The 21,623-nt window shown below is 43.1% G+C and overlaps 5 protein-coding genes across 5 annotated transcripts; 1 reads left to right on the forward strand and 4 right to left on the reverse strand.

Moving 5' to 3' along the window:
- Window positions 1–5,701: 5,701 nt before the first annotated feature.
- Aspvir_005172 (RNA-binding protein) lies at window positions 5,702–7,043 on the reverse strand (the record flags this gene model as incomplete). The annotated part of the gene is made up of 3 exons (XM_043268391.1): window positions 5,702–5,820; window positions 5,904–6,511; window positions 6,574–7,043. 3 exons carry the CDS (start codon window positions 7,041–7,043, stop codon window positions 5,702–5,704), a joined length of 1,197 nt encoding a protein of 398 aa, XP_043124326.1.
- Window positions 7,044–8,164: 1,121 nt separating this feature from the next.
- Window positions 8,165–8,451, forward strand: Aspvir_005173 (translocon subunit SSS1; the record flags this gene model as incomplete). Its single annotated transcript, XM_043268392.1, has 3 exons — window positions 8,165–8,249; window positions 8,306–8,364; window positions 8,428–8,451. The coding sequence occupies 3 exons, from the start codon at window positions 8,165–8,167 to the stop codon at window positions 8,449–8,451; spliced, it is 168 nt and encodes a 55-aa protein (XP_043124327.1).
- A 664-nt stretch (window positions 8,452–9,115) lies between these two features.
- On the reverse strand, window positions 9,116–11,448 carry Aspvir_005174 (WD40 repeat domain-containing protein; the record flags this gene model as incomplete). Its single annotated transcript, XM_043268393.1, has 6 exons — window positions 9,116–9,336; window positions 9,396–10,167; window positions 10,217–10,576; window positions 10,639–10,985; window positions 11,048–11,149; window positions 11,217–11,448. The coding sequence occupies 6 exons, from the start codon at window positions 11,446–11,448 to the stop codon at window positions 9,116–9,118; spliced, it is 2,034 nt and encodes a 677-aa protein (XP_043124328.1).
- A 676-nt stretch (window positions 11,449–12,124) lies between these two features.
- Aspvir_005175 (putative DEAD/DEAH box helicase) lies at window positions 12,125–17,815 on the reverse strand (the record flags this gene model as incomplete). The annotated part of the gene is made up of 6 exons (XM_043268394.1): window positions 12,125–13,727; window positions 13,785–15,013; window positions 15,081–17,072; window positions 17,136–17,458; window positions 17,519–17,614; window positions 17,671–17,815. 6 exons carry the CDS (start codon window positions 17,813–17,815, stop codon window positions 12,125–12,127), a joined length of 5,388 nt encoding a protein of 1,795 aa, XP_043124329.1.
- A 631-nt stretch (window positions 17,816–18,446) lies between these two features.
- Aspvir_005176 (putative C2H2 zinc finger domain protein) lies at window positions 18,447–21,300 on the reverse strand (the record flags this gene model as incomplete). Its single annotated transcript, XM_043268395.1, has 3 exons — window positions 18,447–18,964; window positions 19,029–21,060; window positions 21,127–21,300. The coding sequence occupies 3 exons, from the start codon at window positions 21,298–21,300 to the stop codon at window positions 18,447–18,449; spliced, it is 2,724 nt and encodes a 907-aa protein (XP_043124330.1).
- Window positions 21,301–21,623: the final 323 nt, after the last annotated feature.

The raw sequence follows: 21,623 nt of genomic DNA on the forward strand, positions 1-21,623 counted from the left end.
TATTTACTATCTATAACTTATCTTCTTTATCTCTCTAATCTTATATTAAAGCAGAGATAAAGCCTATACTCTCTAGATAAGTTATAGCCCTTTCTATAGTCTAATTACTACTAATTTAGCTATAGCATACTAAGTAATATTATTATTACTCTTTAATCTTATCTATATTATAGCTACTAGGCATGCCTAAATAATATTAGCACCATCTTAGTAGATTATATATACTACTTATAGGTCTAGTAATCTCTAATACTCTCTCTTATATTCTATAGCGCCGGTAGCAGAAGGGGAAGAAATATATAGAATAATATAAGTAAACTATAGTTAATATTTCTTTAGCTCTACCCTAAGATCTAAGGGAATAGAGTATATTTAACTAGGGAATTAGCTAATCTATAGCTAGGCTAGACTATAAAAGAAGGTATCTTATTACCTAGAACTTACCTTCCTTCTCTCCCTAATTAAAGAGTGGCCCTTATTAATAAGGGCCATAAGATTTAATATAGTTATATAAGTCTTAGAGTCTTCTAAGACTTATAGATATAATAGAAAGGTTAGTAGCATTAAATCCCCTTCCTTAGTATATATAGTAATAGATTCTTTAAGTTAACTAATTTATCTACTCTTGCTAATCTATTTAAGCAGGTTATTACTATGTAAGATATAAGTTTCTAATACTAAAGAGAGTATTAGTCCTTAATTATATTAAGTATCTATTAAGGACTATAATTCTATACTATATAGCTATATAAAGGGCTAATCCTATATAATATAATAGATTAGAATAAATATATCTATAGATTAGTCTAGGAAATTAACCTCCTAAAACACCCTTCTATTACTCTATATATATAATTTATAGCAAGTACTCCTAGTCCTAACTAGTATTATCTAGTTATTTCCTAAACTTTTTTAGAATTTCTAGCTTCCTTCTAGCAAACTCCTGTTTATAATTTAGCATTACTATCTTAAATACTAGATCTATATTAGAATTTTAGCTATTACTAGGAGGCTGGTCTTTAGACTAAATACTACTAAAAAGATATTTTCTAGGTATCTATAGGATTCCTATACTCCTAAATATAGTAAGCCTTAGATATCTGCTGCTATTAGATATAGGAGTAGGAGAATCTTCTTTATTTAAGATAATAATTAGAACCTCTAGATCAGAATTATAAATTAGTTTACCTTATAAACTATTATTAATTCATAGTCTCTCTTAGGTAGGATACTTACTTACTAGGTAGTTTTAGGCTCTTCTACTTATATTAAATTAGTATATTAATTTAGCCCTAGGGCTAAATACTAGTTATATAATATACTTAGATATTATAAATAGCCTATTAATTAATAACCTAGGACCTGCTTCTTATAAGATGGCAGTCAATATAAAGAAAGAATAGGATATACTAGTAAATACTAGTTAGAAGTAGTATATAAATTTTATTAATATTAGTTTAATAGTAGATACTTTCTACTAGATTTAAGTCCTTCTGATACCCTTTAAACTTATTAATATCTATCTTTAAATAATATAGATTTAACCTAGATAGAATTTATAGAATCTCTTTATACTTCACCCATGTATAAGTATCTATATTACTAGAATTCTTAATTAATTATAAGACCTCCTTATACTTCTTCCTTAAGTACTTTAAGGGTAAAGTGCGCATTATATTATAGTATAGTAGTAACTAGAACTTCTATATAATTCTGCATAGGTAGTAGACTTAATAGTAGATTAGAATGTACTATATATATTTATATTAATCTCTTAAAGTATTAATTATGTGTAGATAGTGCCTAAAATCTATAATAGAGTTAGGAGCTACCTAGCTTACTAATTATTTAAAATAAATTATAAGAACTTACTACTTATCTATTTTATATATATATTAACTATAACTGCCTTAATACTAGTTCTATGAATATGCTACTACTATAAAATGATATTTCTAACTTCCTATAGAAGGGTGAATAATCTCTAAAATAGCTAGAAGTATATATTACTACTATCTCTATTTATAAATACTTACACCAAGGTGACTCCTATAATCTATTAGTTAGTTTTAGAAATAATAGAAATAGCTAGGATTTATACTAGTGCTTATACTCTCTACTATAGTAGTAAAAACTACTTTGTGTATATTATTAGTAATCTACTTAAAGAATATATCTACTTAGAATATCTTTATAGAGGCCTATAGTCTTGCCTGATTATATATAAAGTAGATTATATAGATATTTATACTATTATTATAAATATCCTAGATATATGCCTTATTAGGGTTTTATTTCTCTTTTATAAGGAACTCATGTATAATAGCTATAACTAAAAGCTATTAGAATCTATAGGTATAATAAGGAGTTCTTAGAAGAAACTACCTACTATTAAAATTCTATCTAAATCTATAAGTATATTTAATCCTTATTAATAAGAGATAGATGCTATTCCTAAAGGCTAGTAATACTATATTATTATAGGTATTCTTATATAATATTACTTTAAAGGAATCACCCTTTTTAATAAAGAATATTAGACTATCTATAAGTATATATAGCTAGTATACCACTATACTTACCTATTATAAGGGACTGATGATCTACCTTCTATATAAGAGAAGTAATCTCAGTCTAGATTTCTTATAGTATTTAGACTATTAGTAGAGAAGGGTGTTTATACTTACTATAGTTAATAAATAGTATAAATAGGACCTCTTAGAGGTTTTCTAGTATAATCTAAAGAAAAGTAATATTATAATTTAAGACTTAGATAGTTACTTAACTCCTGTGCTTAGCTATATTAATTATAGTTAGTAATACTAGTAATAACTAGTAGATTATATTATAACTTATAGCACTGCTTTACCTAAGATATCACTAGTAAAATAGTTATATAATTAACACTAGTATTAATTAGTAGAGGCGCTATCTCCTAGTATAGATATTAGAGATAGATAATATCTAGGTTAATACTACTTAGTAGATTATAAAAAAAGTGCCTCCTAGTATCCCCTAAAAACTACTAATTATATTATATAAAGTACTATCCCTACTAGCTATAAGTAAGACTCCTGATAGTATTTAGTAGCTAGGTTCTTATATTAGTTTTTTAACTATAGATAATCCTAGCATCTGGGCACTGGGCACTATATATATAAGTATAGGCTATTTACATACTCTAGTAGAAGCCCTAGGTCTATTCTTAGAGTCTATTTTAAGTCTAGTTTTAAGCTCTTTTATTTATATTTCCCCTCCTCTTAGATTCTAATATTTCCTATATAATTATAGTTACTTCTAAGTAGTAGTATACCTTCTAGATACTCTAGATAGCTTTTAAGTAGATCTTTATACTAGAGTAGCTGAATTAGACTAGCTTATATATTATATTATCTAGGAATAGGCACTTAATAACTTAATAAATACTATAGGCTAAATTTCCTTTACTATACTAGACCTAGATTAATAATTTTATCTATAAGCTAAGTATATTATAATAGCTTATAGTAAGGCTTACCTCTTTATAGTAATTCTTAATATCCTTATTAGAGAGATGTATAATATTTATATAATATATATATCTATCTATATTAGCTTTTAGGTATTTAGGAATAAATAATATATATTTAATATATTTTATATAGTTAAATCCCTTTTTTAAGTTTTTTTAGTTAATATAGATTCTAACTATAGGAGATTCTAGTACTAAGAAGTATACTTAGTCTTTACTAAATCCTACTAGCTCCTCTAAGGACTACTAATAGTAGTTTTCCTCTAGGTAAGCATAGACCTTATTATAATCTATTTCTAGGAGGCCTTCTAGCTCCTATATAGTAGATAAGCTAGCTAGTATATTAATAATTACTTAATCTATGATAGAGATGGTTAGAGTAGAATATCTTAGTATAATTAGGAAGTTATAGAAGAAGTAGAAATTAGAAGATATAGAAAGGAGGAGGAGTAACTAATAATTTAGTAGTATAACTATTATTAATAGATAGTAAATATATATTATTCTACTTAGCTAGGCACCTATATATACCCACCTATTAAAGGGCTTAACTATCTATAGTAAGTACTAGTTAGAGGTGGTATCTTATTACTAGTAGCTTAGTAGTCTATAAGTTAAAGAGATTATTATAAGTATATTAGTATAGAGGAAAGAGTAGTTATATTATATTAAATACTAGCTACTAGTATATACTAGTAGTCTAGTAAAGATATACCTTTAACCTTACTCTTTATAAGCCTTAGTTATTCCTTACTAAGGAGACTATTCTCTATTCTCTTATAGTTAATACTAGTATAGTCTATAGAGAAATACTATTAACTACTCCTACTAAAAACTAAGACTCTTACTAAATTTAAACTTAGTTTTATATAGTTATTATTAGTTACTACTAGGAAGCCTAGTAAAAAGATACTATTAAATATACTTTCTAATTACCTATTTATATTTAAGTTTAAGGCCTATCTCCTACTATTATTACTAGCTACTACTATACCCTCCTATCTCTATACTTCTTAGTATTTATAATTATAAGTCTCCTCTATATAATACACCCTTCTTAAGCACTATCACACTATAATATACTATATAGAGGCTATAGGTTTATTTCCTACTATTATTAATATTAATCTTTTTCAGGAGGGTCAAAAGAGGGATATAAAGATAATAGATAATAAAATTAGGCTAGAGAACTATATATAAATGCTAAAAAAGAAGGGGATCTTAAGATATCTCTAGTATATTATTATTTTAAGGTTCTTTAATAACCTCTTATTATAGTATTAGCATACTCAGAGCATAATAAGGCATATTATAATTATATACTAGGCTATATAAGATAAATAATAGTATAAGTAGCTTAAACCACTGCACCATCTAGCCCTTACTATTAGAGAGAGAGTCCTAGACCTAAGCCTTATCTCTACCTTACCTTGCTCACTGGTGTTAACCTAAAGTAGGTAGTTATAACTAGTCTTAAATATATAGAGGCCCTTGATAGATATAGTTCTAATATATAACTATATTAATCCTAAAGCTACTATATAGAACTAGTAATTACTAAGCTTTATTAAAGATTAAAGTATAATAATAATTATATGCCTGCATAACTCTTATAATATATTACTAAAGCTCACTAGGTAGGTAATTTATCAGGAGTGCTAGTAGCTACTAGTATTACTACTACTACTAATTAGTATATAATCTAATACAGGTGGGTTACTAGGTTTTACACCTAGCAACCTATGCAAAAATCTTAGGTAAGTAACCTGGCAAGCATAAACCTAGTAATTACTAATAACCTACCAGTAATTACCAGTCCCATACCTGGCGACCTGGTGACCTGGCGACCTGGCGAGCTGATCACTCCACAGGGAGATGATATCACTCAAAGAGACGCCTGAAAAAGGAAATGAGACACTTTCAATTTATCTAATACACCTTGGAAAAAGCTTGCAAACCCGCAGAAATTGAATAGCCAGATTCCCCAATAGACCGTTCGAGTAATGACAATCAATGAAGAGAAAAGAAAAGTAGGCATCCCAGCGCAAACGAAAGAGTTATAAAGAAGACTTTGGTACAGATGAGTGTGATCAACCATTAGGTTCAGATGCCACGCAAGAATAACGATGTATTGGGGCAGAAAACAAAAAAGAAAAAAAAGGAGAATACTGTTAGCCGACGAGCATCACCCTACTCCTGCCGACTACGCTTCGCACCGTGGGGGTTCCACGACCCATCGTTGACTCCCTGGTTCTGAGGGAAGAAGCCTTGATTGAAAGCTGGGTTGGGGCCTTGGAAGCCGCCTGTTCCTAGTAAAAGATATGTCAGAAAACGCACGATCCTCCACCAACGATGATAGAGTCTCCAAGACATCGAACATTGCTAGACGCACCTTGCATGCCCATGTTCCCACCCATTGCACCCATCATCGGGTTCATCCCACCAGCCATAGGATTCATACCCATACCACCCATGGGATTCATCGCTGGCATTCCCATCATGTTCGGCCCAGCCATACCACCGCGACCGCGCATTCCGCCAGGACCGCCGCGCATGCCACCGCCCATCATATTGCCACGGTTGTTAAAGCCGTAGTTCTGCATCCCTCCCATTGGATTGCCCTGAAAGCCTCCGACCATAGGGTTGCCTTGAAAGCCGCCCATTGTGTTCTGGAAGCCGCCTCTGCCCCCGAAGCCTCCCATGTTATTCATACCGCCGCGGTTGCTGAAACCTCCCCGTCCGCCGCGGAAGCCTCCGCCCATGTTGTTCATGCCAAAGTTCATGTTCTGATTCGGTGAGTTGAAACCTCCTGATAGTGAACGGGCCTGATTGTCCTTGCGCATAGGGGCGTCCTTGGGAAGTGTGCGGAATGGATTTGTGTGAGGGTTGGTATAATGAACCATGTATTTACGGCCCCCTTGACTTGAGACATTCAAGTTCTCAATTTGATGCTTGGCAGCTGTCGCAGCTTGCAGAGTGGTAAACTCAACAAAGGCTTGGCTATTATGTATTGTATAATTAGCATGGCAGAACTCGCAGGAAAACAGAAAAAGAAGGCCTACCCTTTGCTTTTACCATTGACTTTGTGCTCACTGAACGTTACATCTTTGAGTTCATCTTCGCACCCGGCTTCATTGATCCAGCCACGGATGTCATCGTCAGTAGTCCACCAATACAGGTCGGAAATGAGTAAAGCAGTTGTAGCGTCCGGATCCGATGGACGATCGTCGTGCTCCTTGCGCTTTACTCCCTGTTGCGGCGCCGGCGCTGCTTGAGAAGCTTCTTGCTGCTGGGCGTCGTGCGCCTGTGTTACGTGTTCACCGTTGGCACCAGTGCTGTCTCCCTGCTCCTGTTGAGCATTCTGCTCTGTACTGGTTTCGCTTTGGCCAGCGGCGCCGTTTTGTGTCTGCTCTGGTGCATCTAGGATCAGCTCCGTGTCCTCATGCTTGATATAGTCTCCTTGGTCGTTGGCGTTGTAGCCACCGCCGTCACCATAGATGTCAATATCGAAGTTATCATCTTCAGTGGCCATCGTGTTTAGATATAGATCGTGGTATCAAGGCAGAATGTTGTGCAAATATACAATCTTTGTTTTTCTTGGTTCTTCTTTCAGCCTCGATCAGTCACTGGAAGTACATGTCTGCACACACAGATTTTCATTAGCAAGGAAAGAACATGTGTTGATTGGAAGGAATCTTGAGTAATGTTTGGCTTCCCTGGGCAAGGGCCGTGGTGCAGAGCCAAGTAAACCAAATAAGTGCAAATAGCGAAGAAAAACAAGACGTACGAGCGTGGCACAGTATGAGAAGAAGGCTCGAAGATACGTACAATCCGAAGCGAACACAGCTTCAAAAAGGAACAAAGTCTCCACCAGTTCGTAGATTTGACAGCTCCTGAACGGAGACACAGGGTGTAGGTATCTCTCTCACTCTCCTCTTCTTTTGCGTTCCAAATACAGACAAAATAGGTATCAGAAGTTTCGATAATGAAAGAGAAGGGTGCGGAGATATTAGAATCTAAGGTGCTGCGCAGAGTCCGACTGCCACAGCCTGGCAAAGGCACTTTGCTAACACACACGAAAGGTATAGGTCTTGAGACAAAACCACAGGTAATGAGTTAGTAGATAGACTGAGGTGTTTGAAAGATTAGTAGAGGTTCGTCAAGGCTGCTGCAGCCCAGGCAGTCAACAGGATCCCAGCCTGATCTGTCTCCCCTGACTTGTTGTCGAATGACGGTCAAACGCAGAGTGAGGCGACAAAAAAACGCAAAGGATATTGTACTCGAGGATTGGGCGAGCACGATAAGCGATTATCCCTTCAAAGACGTGGTGAAGCGCGTCGACGGCGATAGCAAGAGAGAAGCGGTAGCTTTGATGTCGATTGGAGCTTGTGGAGCTGACTTCCCCCGGCCCGGCGGAATTAAAAGTCCGAACCCCAGAAGGCCAGCTCTCCTGTTAGGAGATGATCTGTCGATTAAGCATCGAGGTGACTTATTGTCGAGACCATCCTGTCCCTCATTCCACATTCCGCCCTTTCTTTACTACCTTCTCAAACTTCTCGCTTCTTGGTCCTCTAGCCATTGACCTTCTCACACTTTACTGATTCTATCTTTCCCTCCTTTTATCCCACGTCGCTTTCCGACTCGCACAGCACTATGTCCGACACCATTCAAGAACTCGCCGATATCCCTCGCGACTTCCTTCGGGATGGCATGCTGTTCGTGCGCAGATGCACCAAGCGTAAGTCTATATTTGATAAAGCTTCGGGGACGAGTCTCATCTAATACAATGCGTAGCCGACAAGCGTGAATTCATCAAGATCAGCCAAGCTGTAGGCATGGGCTTCATCATCATGGTAAGCACTTCTCGTCTTATTGTGCGATGTCTTTATGAGCCTATAAATACTAACTGTGTCTAGGGTGGTCAGTTTTCCTACTTATAGAACATTAACACCCCAATACTTTTCAGGAGATGCTTACTCTTAGAATAGCCATTGGGTACTTCATCAAGTTAAGTAAGTATACCACAGAGTCCTGGCAAGCATGCGACGGCCCTTGCTAAATGTGATTTTCACTACAGTACACATCCCCGTCAACAACATCCTCGTCGGTGGCGCTTAAGTGGAGGCGACAAATCCAAATGCAACCATGAAGCAGGTGCCAAAGAATATCCTCCGAGATTGAACAAAGCCAATCGCGCGGCGACCTGATCTAAACGAGTTCCTAATCTACTGGAGACGAGGATAAATCGCGAAAATCGATATGGGGTCCTGGAAGACCATTGTTCCAACATGCTCCAGAGAGTTCGGCAGGAAGTTGCCGTCGGGTTATTATGCCCTTACGTCAATTTTGTATAAATACCACCTTTTCTTTTTTTATCTCGAGGCCTTTCAAGAAGCTTTGGGAGGCAAATGCAGCTTTTGTTCTTTTTACAATACATCAATTGTCATGAGACCATTTCGAAATCTCGAGATAGCGGCGACCTATATCCTTGCTCCAATCCCCTAATGCGACCTGTCAGTTGAATGTGAACAGATATCCGAGTACTCTTGAAAAGAATGTAGTCTAAGAGAAGATATACTGAAACTCTGTTCTTATGTACAGAAATCACCAGAGCTCATATGCAAGTTCCTCGTCCAACGGACTCCTTCTGACAGGCCGACTCCGCACCGATTTTTCCTTGTACTGGTTGAACTCGGGCAAGTAATTTAACTTGCAGTCGTAGCTCTTCCCGATCGATGGAGTACCTTCGTCATCAGCAGCACCATCGTTCCAGCTATGCAGGCTGCAGGTACCTGTGGACAAACCCCAGCCGTTCCAGGATGTTGCTAAACTACAGTCAGCATCCCGCCAGTGTACTTCCAGAGTTAGAAAAGGATGATCTTACCAGCAAGGACTGGCGCGTTGGGATGCCAACTCGCATCCCGAACGCAGGTCCTCCACAGCATCTCCCCGCTCCTACTCCTGATTTCATACGCGGTGGTGAATATGTCAGGATCGCGCGGTCTCGAATTCAGAGTTGCAAGTCCGACATCAATAGTGCCCGCAAGCGTTGCGTCCAGGTTGTAAACATACACTTTGCCGTCTTCACTTCCGGTGTAAACGTAGCGCGAATTTGTGCTACCCGGCGGCGAGAAATGGCAACGGATCAGCGTCTTCAGAACCCGATGGCCTCGGAACGTGACAACGGAGCAGTCGTGTGGATGTGGCTCGTAGTAATCTTCGGGATAGGGCTCGAATCTGTAATCATAACCGGTGGTATAACTGCTCACGTCGATGTCTGCAAACTTCGCCGTTGTCATCATCTTTCTCAAATCCCACAATTTCATCGTCTGATCCTTCCCGTTGGAAAGTACATATCGGCCGTCTCCTTTGCTGTCAACATATGTAATACCTTCCGTATGACCTATGAACACTCCAGCCTCACGGCCGTCGCCCATGGAACGCCGGTCCCAAACACGAATCGTGGAGTCATCCGAGCCAGAGTACAAAATGTGAGGCGACGATTTATCACCGAAGCAGACGGCGTTCACGTCGTCTTCGTGCTTCTGTAGCCTTAGAACAGACTGCCGTGTTTCGATGTCATAGACAATTACGGAATTGTCAGATTTGCCGGCAACAATTTCGCGTCCATCACCCGAGAATCGGATTGACCATACCTGTTACCTGGTCAGCGACTATGCGACGGTCATTTACGGGCATGCGCACCGCAGTATGCGAGCTGTCGTGGAAGCCCCGCCCAACACGGCCTAGAGATAGATCCAACACAGAGGGGTCAGATTGATCAGCTGGGTCAGTCGGTGCAAGGCAGACGATATTTCTAATGGAGGTGTATGCCAAGAACTTGTTGTCTGGACTCAGGCTGGCATCGGTAATGGTCCACTGGCCGAATGGATAGTCGACAGTCTTGTAGTACTTCCACTCGAATGGATTAGATGTATCGTACATCCGGACTTTGAAGTCCTGCGCACAACAGAAGAAGAAGTTACCGTCGTCAGAGAATTGGCCCGAATAACATCGCGAGTCATAATGAATGATCTTGTCTGCGGCGGAACCAGGTATCAAATCCTGAGAGCGCCAACCCAATTAGTACAAAGCTCCTTTTCCATCGCACCAGGTCGGGAACTTACTTGTGCAGTTGACTGTACAGCCAGTCTTTGCCTCCTAGATACGTCAACACCCAGTTCTCTCCACATGATCTTTGTTGCAAGCGTCTTCTTGCGCTTCTTCAGCATGTCGACATAGTAAGGATCGTCTCCGAAATCACCGGATCGCATGAGTTCTGTACCCTCATCACTTGGAACCTTCGGTAAATTCTCAGCTCCCGAACGTCGTGGTCTTCGTGAATATCTCAAGAAGCTGAACTCTTCGTCGTCTTCATCCTCATCACCTAACATCCCCCCTCGCCACCCATTGTAGTGGAGGATATGTCGCAGACCATTGGAAGCTAACAGATTCAATAATCGAGCAGCCGATACTGCTTGCACCAGTCAGTGTCAATAAAGAGGTAAACGCGAGTGGTCGTTGGGTAAATGATACCTCGAGTGTGTCTACCTTCTTGAGTTTCTCCGCCAGTATCTTCTTGATCAGGATCATCCATGGAGAACTCGATATGTATATTACCTAGACGCAAGTGAGGGTCTTCAAATTGTTCGACCCAAGATTAGTCTCATACGGAAGATCAGCAGTTCGTCGCGGGGAAAGCTACCGAATTGACCTTCGCCATCTTCATCCTCATCCTCATCTTGATCTTCATCTTCATCTTCAACCTCATCTCTATATTCCGTAACCTCAGACTCCGGTTCATAATCCATGTCATCTTCCTCCTCGTCCTCTTCAAGCCACTCTCTAGCTGGGTGCCACACCGTACCGGAGACTCTCCGAGGCGGAGACTCTTCCGACCTGTTACCACCAGCGGAAGACGAACCAGACAGATTCATAGTCGGTAAGGTATGTGATCAACTGTTGCGGTAGGAGGCTATATCAAACGTATCATACCGGTATCCAATACCTCTGCAGCTTCAAACATCGAAACAAGAAAGAAGTACGTGTCCATGCCTCGCGGATCCGTTTGATCTGAGTGAGTTGGACTTGGGGCATTGTTGCTTAACTTGCTTATCGATAGGTCACCGACTCTGGGTTATGTCATCCGGTGGGTTCTCCGCTTTCCGTTAACCCCTATCTCCGAGTGTTTTTGTAGTCCGCAGTAGAGAGGTAGTCATTCCGACTCATAAGGTACCGTAAGTTATAGTCAGTAGGCAGTAGAGCCCTATAAGAGCAGAGAGCTCTTGACCAACCCAGTCTCTACCGTCGGGTTATTGGCAAGGGAAGGCCAAACTCTGATTATGACAGCGTCTATCGCTAGGTGCCTGTAAGGACCTAAGAATTATTCCAGGAACCTGGAGATGGGTCAGAATTGTTACAAAACTACTGTATCTAGAACGGATCGTCCGGACACCTCTTTTTGCTTTACTTCAAGTTGCATCTCCAATACCCTAACACGCCAAAGTCATACATGCTCAGAACCAAACCATACAGTTGCGACGTGGCCACCAGAAGTTTTAGTGTTTGCAACATCCATCAAGAGATGGTCCGAAACTTCATCTGCATATTGCTTTAAGCGAAGATAGCATGGAATTTCTGGTCGAACTGCTCCTTTAACTCGCGGAAGGCGTTCAGCACCTCTAACGACACCATTGAAGCTCGGTCCTCATGTAGAATATCCGGAGCCTCTGTGGTATTGTCTTCTACGGAGAAGAGATCACTGTCATCGCTCATACCTTCGTCCCATTTCTCCAAAACATCCTCGTCAGTCGTGGCTGTGGTAGTTCCAAGTGATTGTCGCATCTGAGGAGCTTGGTTATCAGTGCGCTTCGATGCGACCCTTTGACCCACAGACTGAACATCGAATATTTCGTCTTCTTCATCCTCGACTGAAACAGTTGACGAAGAATCATCACTGGCGAACATATCTTCCAAACATGAACTCTTCAGGTCGGGATCAAGATAAACTTGCAGAGAAACAATGATCGTAGCCAGAATCAGGGAGAAGTCATTCAGCAGAAACCACGTGTCAGAACGAGAGATAAAATTGGCGACCTCAAGGGGTTCCACACATCCGTGACAGAAGAAGTCATACAGATAGGCATTCAAAGGTGCCATACCCCCATCCGGATAAACATCAAGATGTGGTATGACACTCTCCTCGAGAAACACGCCCGAGCGGACTGAATTACAGAGGTCCTTCATGCTCTTAAAATGATCACCGTGACCTGAGAGCCCAACAAAAGCTGACCGTGATTGATTCGCTTCCAGTACCCCCAGCAAGCGACTGAGCTGTTGGTCCCCACTACCCCCGACTGGCACTTTGCTAAGCGGCAATTCACACTCGGGTTCTTTCAGGTGCTGTTTGACGAATGTCTCCACATACGCTGTATATGTCCTAAGAATGCTCTGGTTATGGGCTCGAATCGCCGATACGGCATTCGGCGGCAGCGGTGGCAGCATCACGACCGAGGGAGACTTCAACTCTTGTCTCCGGGTCAGAAGTTCCTCATATCGATAGCCGAGAGTCTTTCTTCCAAATAGATGGGCTAGCACGATCATCAACGTCCTCAGCTTCTTCTCGGTGTTCTTCCGGTGCTGCTTGCACAATTCCTCAAAGTAGCCTGCATGAAGAAGAGCATGAAATGCGAAGGCACTATTTTCAGTGTAGTACAGATGCGCAATGCTAGAAGCCAAGCGAATTGGCTCTCCGCGTCTCCCGAGAAGGCCCTGACGTCGCAGATATTCAATGGAAAAGCGGAGGTGATGGAGTACCTTGTCCTTTGACTCGACACTTCCGAAGTTAATGCGTGGCTGAGACAGCAAAGAATTGATTGCCCGTACTGCGTATGGCGACTCCTTGGAATTATGAAGAAGGATGAACAGTCGAAGCACAAGACTGGTCGTGATAGGGAAATGCCCGTTCAAATCCGGAAGCCGTGAACTCATCAATTGATATGCCTTGTGACGGGGAATGCCATGGAAGATAACATTTCCGAGAAGATCAAATCCTCGTCGCCCTGCTCGACCAGCAGCCTGACGGAAATTGAGCGCGGTCAAGAAGACGCTGTCACCGCAGAAAACCACGGTCGAACACGGCATGTTGATACCCAAAGCTAGCGTTCCAGTGGCTACAACGACACGCAAGAATCCCGCGCGGAATAGCCTCTCAACGCTGTGCAAACAGTCAGCTAATATCCAATACTCATATCGGGGAGGTCACTTCTCATACCACTGTCGGTAACGACGATTCAATCCGGCATGGTGGACGCCTACTCCTCTCTTCAGAGCTTCAAGCAGCAGAGGCTTAACCTTGCACCCTTTCATTATCTCTATCTCCTCGAGAAGCTCAGTCCAGTCGAATTTGTGAGTATCAGCAAACGAAAATTGCTCTAGGGGCCTGTCCGGGTCAAATTTCATGAATGGACTATTATCTTCCTCCACATCCTTTGCGGTGCTCTCAGTTTCCTCTCGAGATTGTTTACTCTTTTTCTTGCTTTTCTCCTCGGTTTGAGCTTTCTTGGACGCGAGTTTCCTGTATCTCTCGTACTCCGCCATCTTCTGCCTCCATGATGCACCACTCTTGTACTTGTCCTCAGCTTTGACTAGATGTTCTAGAGTGGTGGTTGCGATATCTTCGCATGTCGTCCGTGCATAGTTGAAAAGCAGAGCAGGTAGGGCATTTTGGGAATGCAAATCCACGAGGAGTGGGAACACAGATGTGCATAGCTCGTTTTTCGTGTGTTGGCGTTCGGGAACCACTAGATCGCTCCGATTCTCTTCATTGCTTTCTGAAATCTGCAATCCTTGAGCAGGTGCGAAAATAGCCTCCAGATCGCTTTGCACCTGTTCAAAGGGAGAGTGACTATCTTGCATCCATGTCGATAGAAGTTCCTTCAGCTGCGCCTCCCATTCATACACATCGCTCCGCCTAATGAACGATGGAAGGGCAAGCTGTGGACTCAGAGATTCTGGAACAGGAAAATCGACCGATGAGTACTCTACCATACATCTCCAAAGTGTATAGCAGTCTCTTGGCTCAAGGGAAAGATCCTCAGGCATTTGCCGCTGCTTGCTGAGAAGACTGGTGACTGGGTGGAGGGGTTGCAAGCCCTCAATAAATTTGGGCTCAAGAAGGCCCTTGTGCCTCGATCGGGAGAGGCCCTCGAAGGGACGATCAGCTGGCATATAGAAATACTTCCGAAGGTCTGAGTAACGCTGCGTATGCTGAATCAGTTTGAGAGTCACCCCCATGTTATTCTGTGTCGATTGAAGCCAATCAGCGAACTCTGATGGATTTCCCACCGTTGCGGAAAGAGCGATGATACGACACGGAGCGAGCAATAAGAGTTGCTCCCAAACCAAACCGTCCTCGGTATGACCTATCGAGTGAATCTCATCAAAGATTATGCATTTGACTCTAGGAGCCCATGTGGTGGCGTTTGACGAGGACAAAAGCATCTTAAAGACTGCTATCAGTCGAGAAACACTATAGTGGAAGAGTGATAGCGGAGTTCGTTGCACTTACAATCTGGAGAAAGTGAGGCACTGTCACTAAGATCTGACACTTCAAAGGATCATTTATGCGAACATCGCGAGTGCAGATAGCCCAAACTGTCTGCTCAGGACCAGGGTACCTTTTCCGAAAACGTGCATGGATCTCTGCACCGATCTGATTCACCAGAGCCTTTGTCGGAGCTACATATACTAGGACTCCAGTGTCGTCTTCCTGCAACACTTTCGACATGGCATAGAAGCTGATGAATGTCTTTCCCGCACTGGTTGGGGCTACGACAAAGACACTATGGTTCTTGTCAAGCTCATCGAGGACATCCTTCTGCCATTTGTCCGGTTCAAAGCCCACGCGGTCGTCGGGTTGTGCGCCAGTCTGGCGATCCATAAATGGCCCACAATGGAGCAGCTGAAAGGCTTGAAAGTCAAGTGGCGCACCCAGCTGGCGTGGTTTAATGCAACTAATATCGAAATGAAAACACAACTGTCGACACGGAAGAGAGGCCGACGGCGATGGTGTATCATGGATGCTTAGTTTACAGCATATGTCATGAAACATCGAATACATTTCATGGGTCATGAAGTTGATTTTGTGTCGGAGAATTCGAATTTGCTCCCAGACATCCCTCGCTGAGGCGACGAGCTTATCCTCTTCCTGAGGCGAGGTCTCTTTCTGCCACAGAACCACGAGAAGAGTCAATAGGTATAGGCGGAGCTCGGGCTCGAGGAATACTCGCTTCCGGCTCTCCTGCCGGTCTAAGAAAGCTCTGACATCCTCCACCTGATGATGAAGGTCTAGCTTTTGCAATTCGAGGAGTTTCCGTTGCCACGAATCTAGCCATGATGACTCTTCTTTTTTGGCCCTTTCAACCTCCTGTTTCTCTATCAACTGCTTTGCTTTAGACGATAATTTAGCAGATTTCGTTTGCTTTCTGGCGACTTTTGATGACACGATCACTTGTTGTTCTAGCGCATTGCCCTTGGCATTGGTAAGGCTAGCTGCGTATTTGGTGAAGTCTCGGAATCTTTCCTGGTTCCGTCGCGCAGGATTGTTCCATTTGGTTGTTGGTTTTTGAGGAAGTGTCCTTCGCTTGGAATCGAGCAAGCGTCGAGTATGCCAATGCGTCTTATCCTCGAAGCCTTTCGCGGGATATTCCTCCTGCGAGTTCTCGATGACTACGCGTACGCTGGCGAGATGTTGATCAAGAATTGGGTGCTCGAATGGCAACAAGGCATACTCGCTTTCCATGTCTTCATCCTCTTCATTTGTTGCATCGTCTTCATCCGTTTTGTCATATTGATCTTCTTCGTCTCCTTCGTCTTCCTCATGCTCCTCGTCCTCCTCATCGTCTTGATCGTTTTCATGTCCATCATCGAAGGCGGGCTCTTTATTCTGCAATGTCGCCATGTACGGATGGTTCTGAGAGAGGAATACTTCCGGACCGCCTAGTTCTTCAATACGATTCAAGCAGGTCCAAATAGTATGCCAATCGTCACTGATGAGGCTGCACAGGTGAGCTACTTTCTCCACCGAGTAATACGCAGCGCAAGACCTAAAAAGCCTGCCATCAAACAGGTCATGCAGATCTCCGCAGGATTTGTTTGTGTTTAAGCTCTTCCATTCATTCGTTTGAAGCATGGTCGTTGCTGCCCTGCTGAAATTTTTAACGAACTTGTTGTACATCCCCTCATTTGGTATCTCGGGCCTCGCGGTCCTTCGTTGCTGCAGAGATAATCGTTTGAGGCAAGCCAGATGCAATAGCAGGATAGCTATCTTCTGTTTGGATGCTTCATTTCGATTCTGGGCCAAGAGTACCGATGCGACTGCCACAGTCAAAGCCTCCCTACTTGTCATTGCTGAACTGATCTGATAACCGTTTGTTTCTGCAATAGAACGCAGAACTTGGGTGCATATAGATAAGTTTGGCGGCTTCTTAGTCTTGCATTTCGCTTCTGATTCGATGAACGGGCGCGTGGATGAGCTCGCTTGAATAACTCTGGTCAAAATCTATACTCATAGTACTCCGTCAGACAGCCTCCTATCTTACACCAACAGGGAAAAGACACAAACCTTGCTATCACGCCACTCTATCTCATTGATGATTGCCACATCCAGTCCACGCGTCATCATGTTACCGATAACGCGAAGTGTATCATCGATGAGCCGACGTCTATCCTGCAGCACTCCATTGTGGCACATGACGAAATAGACACTATACGTCTGGACATATTGGTGAAATTCCGAAGATCTCATAGAGGGAAACCGGTGAACTTGAAGGTCAGGGTACTGATCCTGAATATGCATCTTGACATGCTGATAGATAATCTCTCTCGCCAACTGATACTTGGAACGATTGATATTTGAGGCTGCTTTGGTAGAAATCCCTTGGTTCTCTGCGTCATCAATCAGTAAATATCAGCTCGGGGTCCTCTGTCCAGCAGGAGAATGTGTACCATCAAAGAAGACTATGTGAAAATTGCATTTCGTCGATAAAAACTTAGAGAGAAGTCGCTCAACGTTGTAAACACCCTGCAGGAGCTGGAACCCAGCTGAGAGCTTGTGAGTGACACTGAAACCTCAAAGTACGAGGTCGTAGAGAACGTACCCTTAAAGTCGAGAGCGGGATCGTCAAGGCACTGAAGCACGACGGAGTCTCCCTCAAGACAAAACAGCTCTTGTCCTGCGTAGTCACTCACCAGATCGAGAACCTGGGAGCTAAGACTGGCATACCAGTCTCGCATGTCGTCCATCGTGGTTGTTGCATGAAGGCCAAGTGTGTGCAGAATGACAGCTGGAGGAAATGAGAAAATATGTTTAGGGGGATGAGGAAGAGGATGAGTAGACACGTGTCGTGGTGTGTTGAGATTTTGTTTGCTTGCTGCAGGTGCAACAGGTTAGCAGCACAGTTCAGGGCCTATGGAACAATCTACATTGCCGCAGGTAGTCCTGACGGCGTCCTTCCCATTGTGTTATTCTCTTTATTGTTTGTATTCACTGTATATTTGCCTACAACAGACCATAATCGCATAGCATGCTAATAAATGAAGTAGGTGAGCATCTCATGGAAAGGTCTTTGTGCGTAAATGACTTGACATAAGATCCGATATGAAGTAACATGAGAGGGTATAGTTTCATTTCTGTGATCATGGAGTCAATAACATAAGAAAATAAATAAGTAAATAAACACTTTTTACAATGTTGCGTCCGCTTCATTGCGGCTCTTCTTGCTTATGACGCAGAAGGACAAGGGTCAGGAAAAGGAGAAGAAGGAGATATGGTAGACAAGTCCGAGAAGATTCCGAGGCCTGTCATGCCAATGCCTTCTCCGGGAGGATACAAGAGCAACTCCCGTAGTCGTATGAGCATCAAAGGAGCATATCATCATTCAACCAACATTGTATTGAGTGGGCGTATCGGGGCTCCAGCGAACTTCATCAGAACGTGGACCAGCATCATGAAAAGAAATTGAAGATCATCCCTCCCATAATTCAAGTTGGGGATATCGAGTGCCGTGGAAGCGAAGCCTCCAACAATCATCCCCGCGTTACTAATCATCATACTCCATAGATGGGAAATTGAGAGGGTGTCGTCGCGCATAGGAATATCGACTGTGAATTCAATGAGGCCAGGATATTCTGGGGTAATCTCAGATGTTCGACGTTCATCTGCTTCTGGTGCCTCGAGCTCTGTGACATTCGTGACCGTCGTTTTGAGTTTGAGCAGCTTAACAATAACACGGAGCCTCGTCTGAAGGATATGTGACCTTCTTCGCAATATTACTGTTGCATCTGTAAGGTCTGGATTTGCCGAATCAAGCGCGTCATCCAGGAGCTGCATTTGGACCTCTGTCCTGAATGGAGGTAACTTCTTCCGTGCTACGGCCACGCCGTCGGGGACATCTAATGTTTCTTTCAGTCAGCGGCGTCTTGCGACAATGACAAGTTGAAGCGTTTGGAGACTCACTAGCCCATGTCGAAAGGTCAAGCGCATGCGAAACGGAAGCTATGGAAAGAGTGGGCGGTCTCCCAGTCAGCGTTATGCAAGGCTGGGTAGCCATCTCCGACATGAGTATTGCGGAATGAATAAGGATATCATGTCCCTTTAGCAGGCCCCGGGCTGTCCTTGTGTTATACGTGCCAGAACGACTAAGGGCATGACTGCCTTGACTGCAAGGCAGGAATGGCCGCTTGCCATAACTCTCAAGCTTGGCAGTAAGAATACCCAGACAGTTGCTTTGTAAGTTATTGTGAAGGACCAGCAATGACTTCGTCTCCTGGGAAACAGCGTAAGGAAAGATAGAGGTCGGATGAGTGGCAGAAATAATGGTCTTTGTGCATGCTGTGAGATCGTTCGTTGACTCTTGCAAAAATAGTTCATGCTGAAAGACTTGTGAAGTCAAGTCCAACTCTTGACCAAGCTCCCAGGGTGGTGATAAAGATCTCCTAGGAATATACGCATGATCGGGATATTTTTCCTGATGCCAGGGGCGTAACTGGTTACTTCGCTGGCGAGCCTTGCCTGCGCAAAGGTGGCACTTTCGCTCAGCTCCATTGGAGGTTTTACAATGAGTGCAACTCTGCATGGTATGACCGCAGGTCCTGCAATTTGTCTCGCAAGTCTTCTCAAGCTTCCGTGACTGGTTCTTTCGAGTGTTTTCATCAGTTGGTCTTGGCCGTGCGTTTGAGACGTGACTTCGTCCAGAACTATCCGATGAATGTAGTGTATTCCGGGCGGCAGACAATTGCTTGAAGCTGTCCAGACTAGAATACCTCTTGGTAGAGACTGGTGAGCCTTCTTTTAGGGTCGAATTCAGGGTGCGGTGATAATCTCGTAAGCTTGTTGGACTACGGACGGGTGATAGGTGCTTGGGACCATCTTTATTTTGTGTTGAGTTGGGACGAGTACGAGCACGCGTGTTGGTTACTGGTGGGGGGCTTTGCTCGGCTTCATCAACAGTATCAGCAACAATGCTGGCTTGTGTATTGTGTTGAGAAAGGCTGGCACCATGGAAACTGAATTGCTGGCCAATATTGTTGAAGTCAAATTCGCGTCCATCCACGTTGTCTCCTCCAAATGAAGACGACGGGGGGAAACCTGATCCATCGTTACCACTGGGGCCAAAAAACTGCTGGCCGCCAAAGTCTGCCCCGTCTCCGCCAGTGTTTCCGCTGCCTCGTCTGCTCTGACTCGCGCTGCTGTATGTAGAACTTCCACCAGGTAGGCGGCAGTGCTTCGTGACGCACTCGAAATATCTCTTCCATGTGGTTACTTGCCTTGGACAAAGTCCACACTTTTTTGGAGGGGGGCATGGCCGGGCTAGGTTGTCGAGGCAGCCCTTGTTCAGTAGAGAAAGGGCAAAGGAACCGTGTTTGACTTGCAGATGGCCACGGAACTTGTCCCTTCTAGGTGTACTGAAGGAACATGCATCGAACGGACAGTAGTACTTGTGCTCAGCTTGGTGAGTAAGACTCACATGCCGCCGGAACGTTCCACGAGTTCCGTACACCTTCCGATTACCTTGACTGCAGAGCTTGCAAAGATATCTATCTCGCGGAGAAGGTATATTGGGAGCACCTAGGTCAAGTCTCTCTTGTATCGATGTGTCCAGCTTGCAGAAGGTAGTTTTAACGAAACTTCTCAGGTCGATCAGCTGGGAATAATTGAGTTGAGGCAAGGCTTGTAGTGCTAATGAGTCCCATAATTGAAGATCGTTCTTAAGTTGATTTAACTTCACAAGCGCACTGTGGACAGCGTCTTCGGGCTCCAACGGCATCTGCAGGGGCCCTGCATCGAGAGATCCGATAGTTGGCCATTGGCCAGCATAATCACCTTGTGACAGCGGAATTTCGGGCGGAACCAAATTGCTGCCAGTCGCCTCAAGTGTCTCAAAGTTGCAGTTGGTGCCTATGTCATGGCCGGACAACTGGGCTGGCCCCCCTGTACTGCCGATACTGGACGGAGACACCGGAGAGAAGAATGGAGTTTGGCTATGACTCTTGCCAAAGTGTTAGCCAGCGGTTTTAGTGGATCGATAAAATACACTTGTGGGTGGTTAACTCACGAAAGACATGTCGAGGGTCGGAGCTGGAGCTAAATGACCCCCCAGTAACCCGGGTGTTTGGACGGGAGGGCCAGTGTAATGGACGGCACGCCAGATGACATTGGAGCCGGTGTATATATCGTCTTGCTCGTAATTGAAGTCATCATCAATATGGCCATTGTTCAGAGGATCCATGATAAGATATCTTTCAACAGAAGTTCAATAAATTGACAACGACAGGATGCTAGGATGTCGAAGAAATCAGAAGCAAAATAGTACAGAGTCTCGTAAGAGACAGACGCAGGAAAACAAGTTTCGGCTGGAAGACGGAGCATACAGTTCGTAAAAAGCAATGATTTTAACGATACACAAACATCACGTTGAGTACAAAAGAGTGTCACTGAGCGCTGGTAAAAGAGTAAGAGGATGCCCGCAAGGACAGAATGTTTTACTTTGAAGGCAGTGGGTAAATGAACTTGGAACGATGGCGTGAAAAAGAGAATTTGGGAAATGCCATC

This window comes from Aspergillus viridinutans (genome assembly GCF_018404265.1).
Source record: "Aspergillus viridinutans IFM 47045 DNA, scaffold_3, whole genome shotgun sequence".
Taxonomy (NCBI): Eukaryota; Fungi; Ascomycota; class Eurotiomycetes; order Eurotiales; family Aspergillaceae; genus Aspergillus; species Aspergillus viridinutans.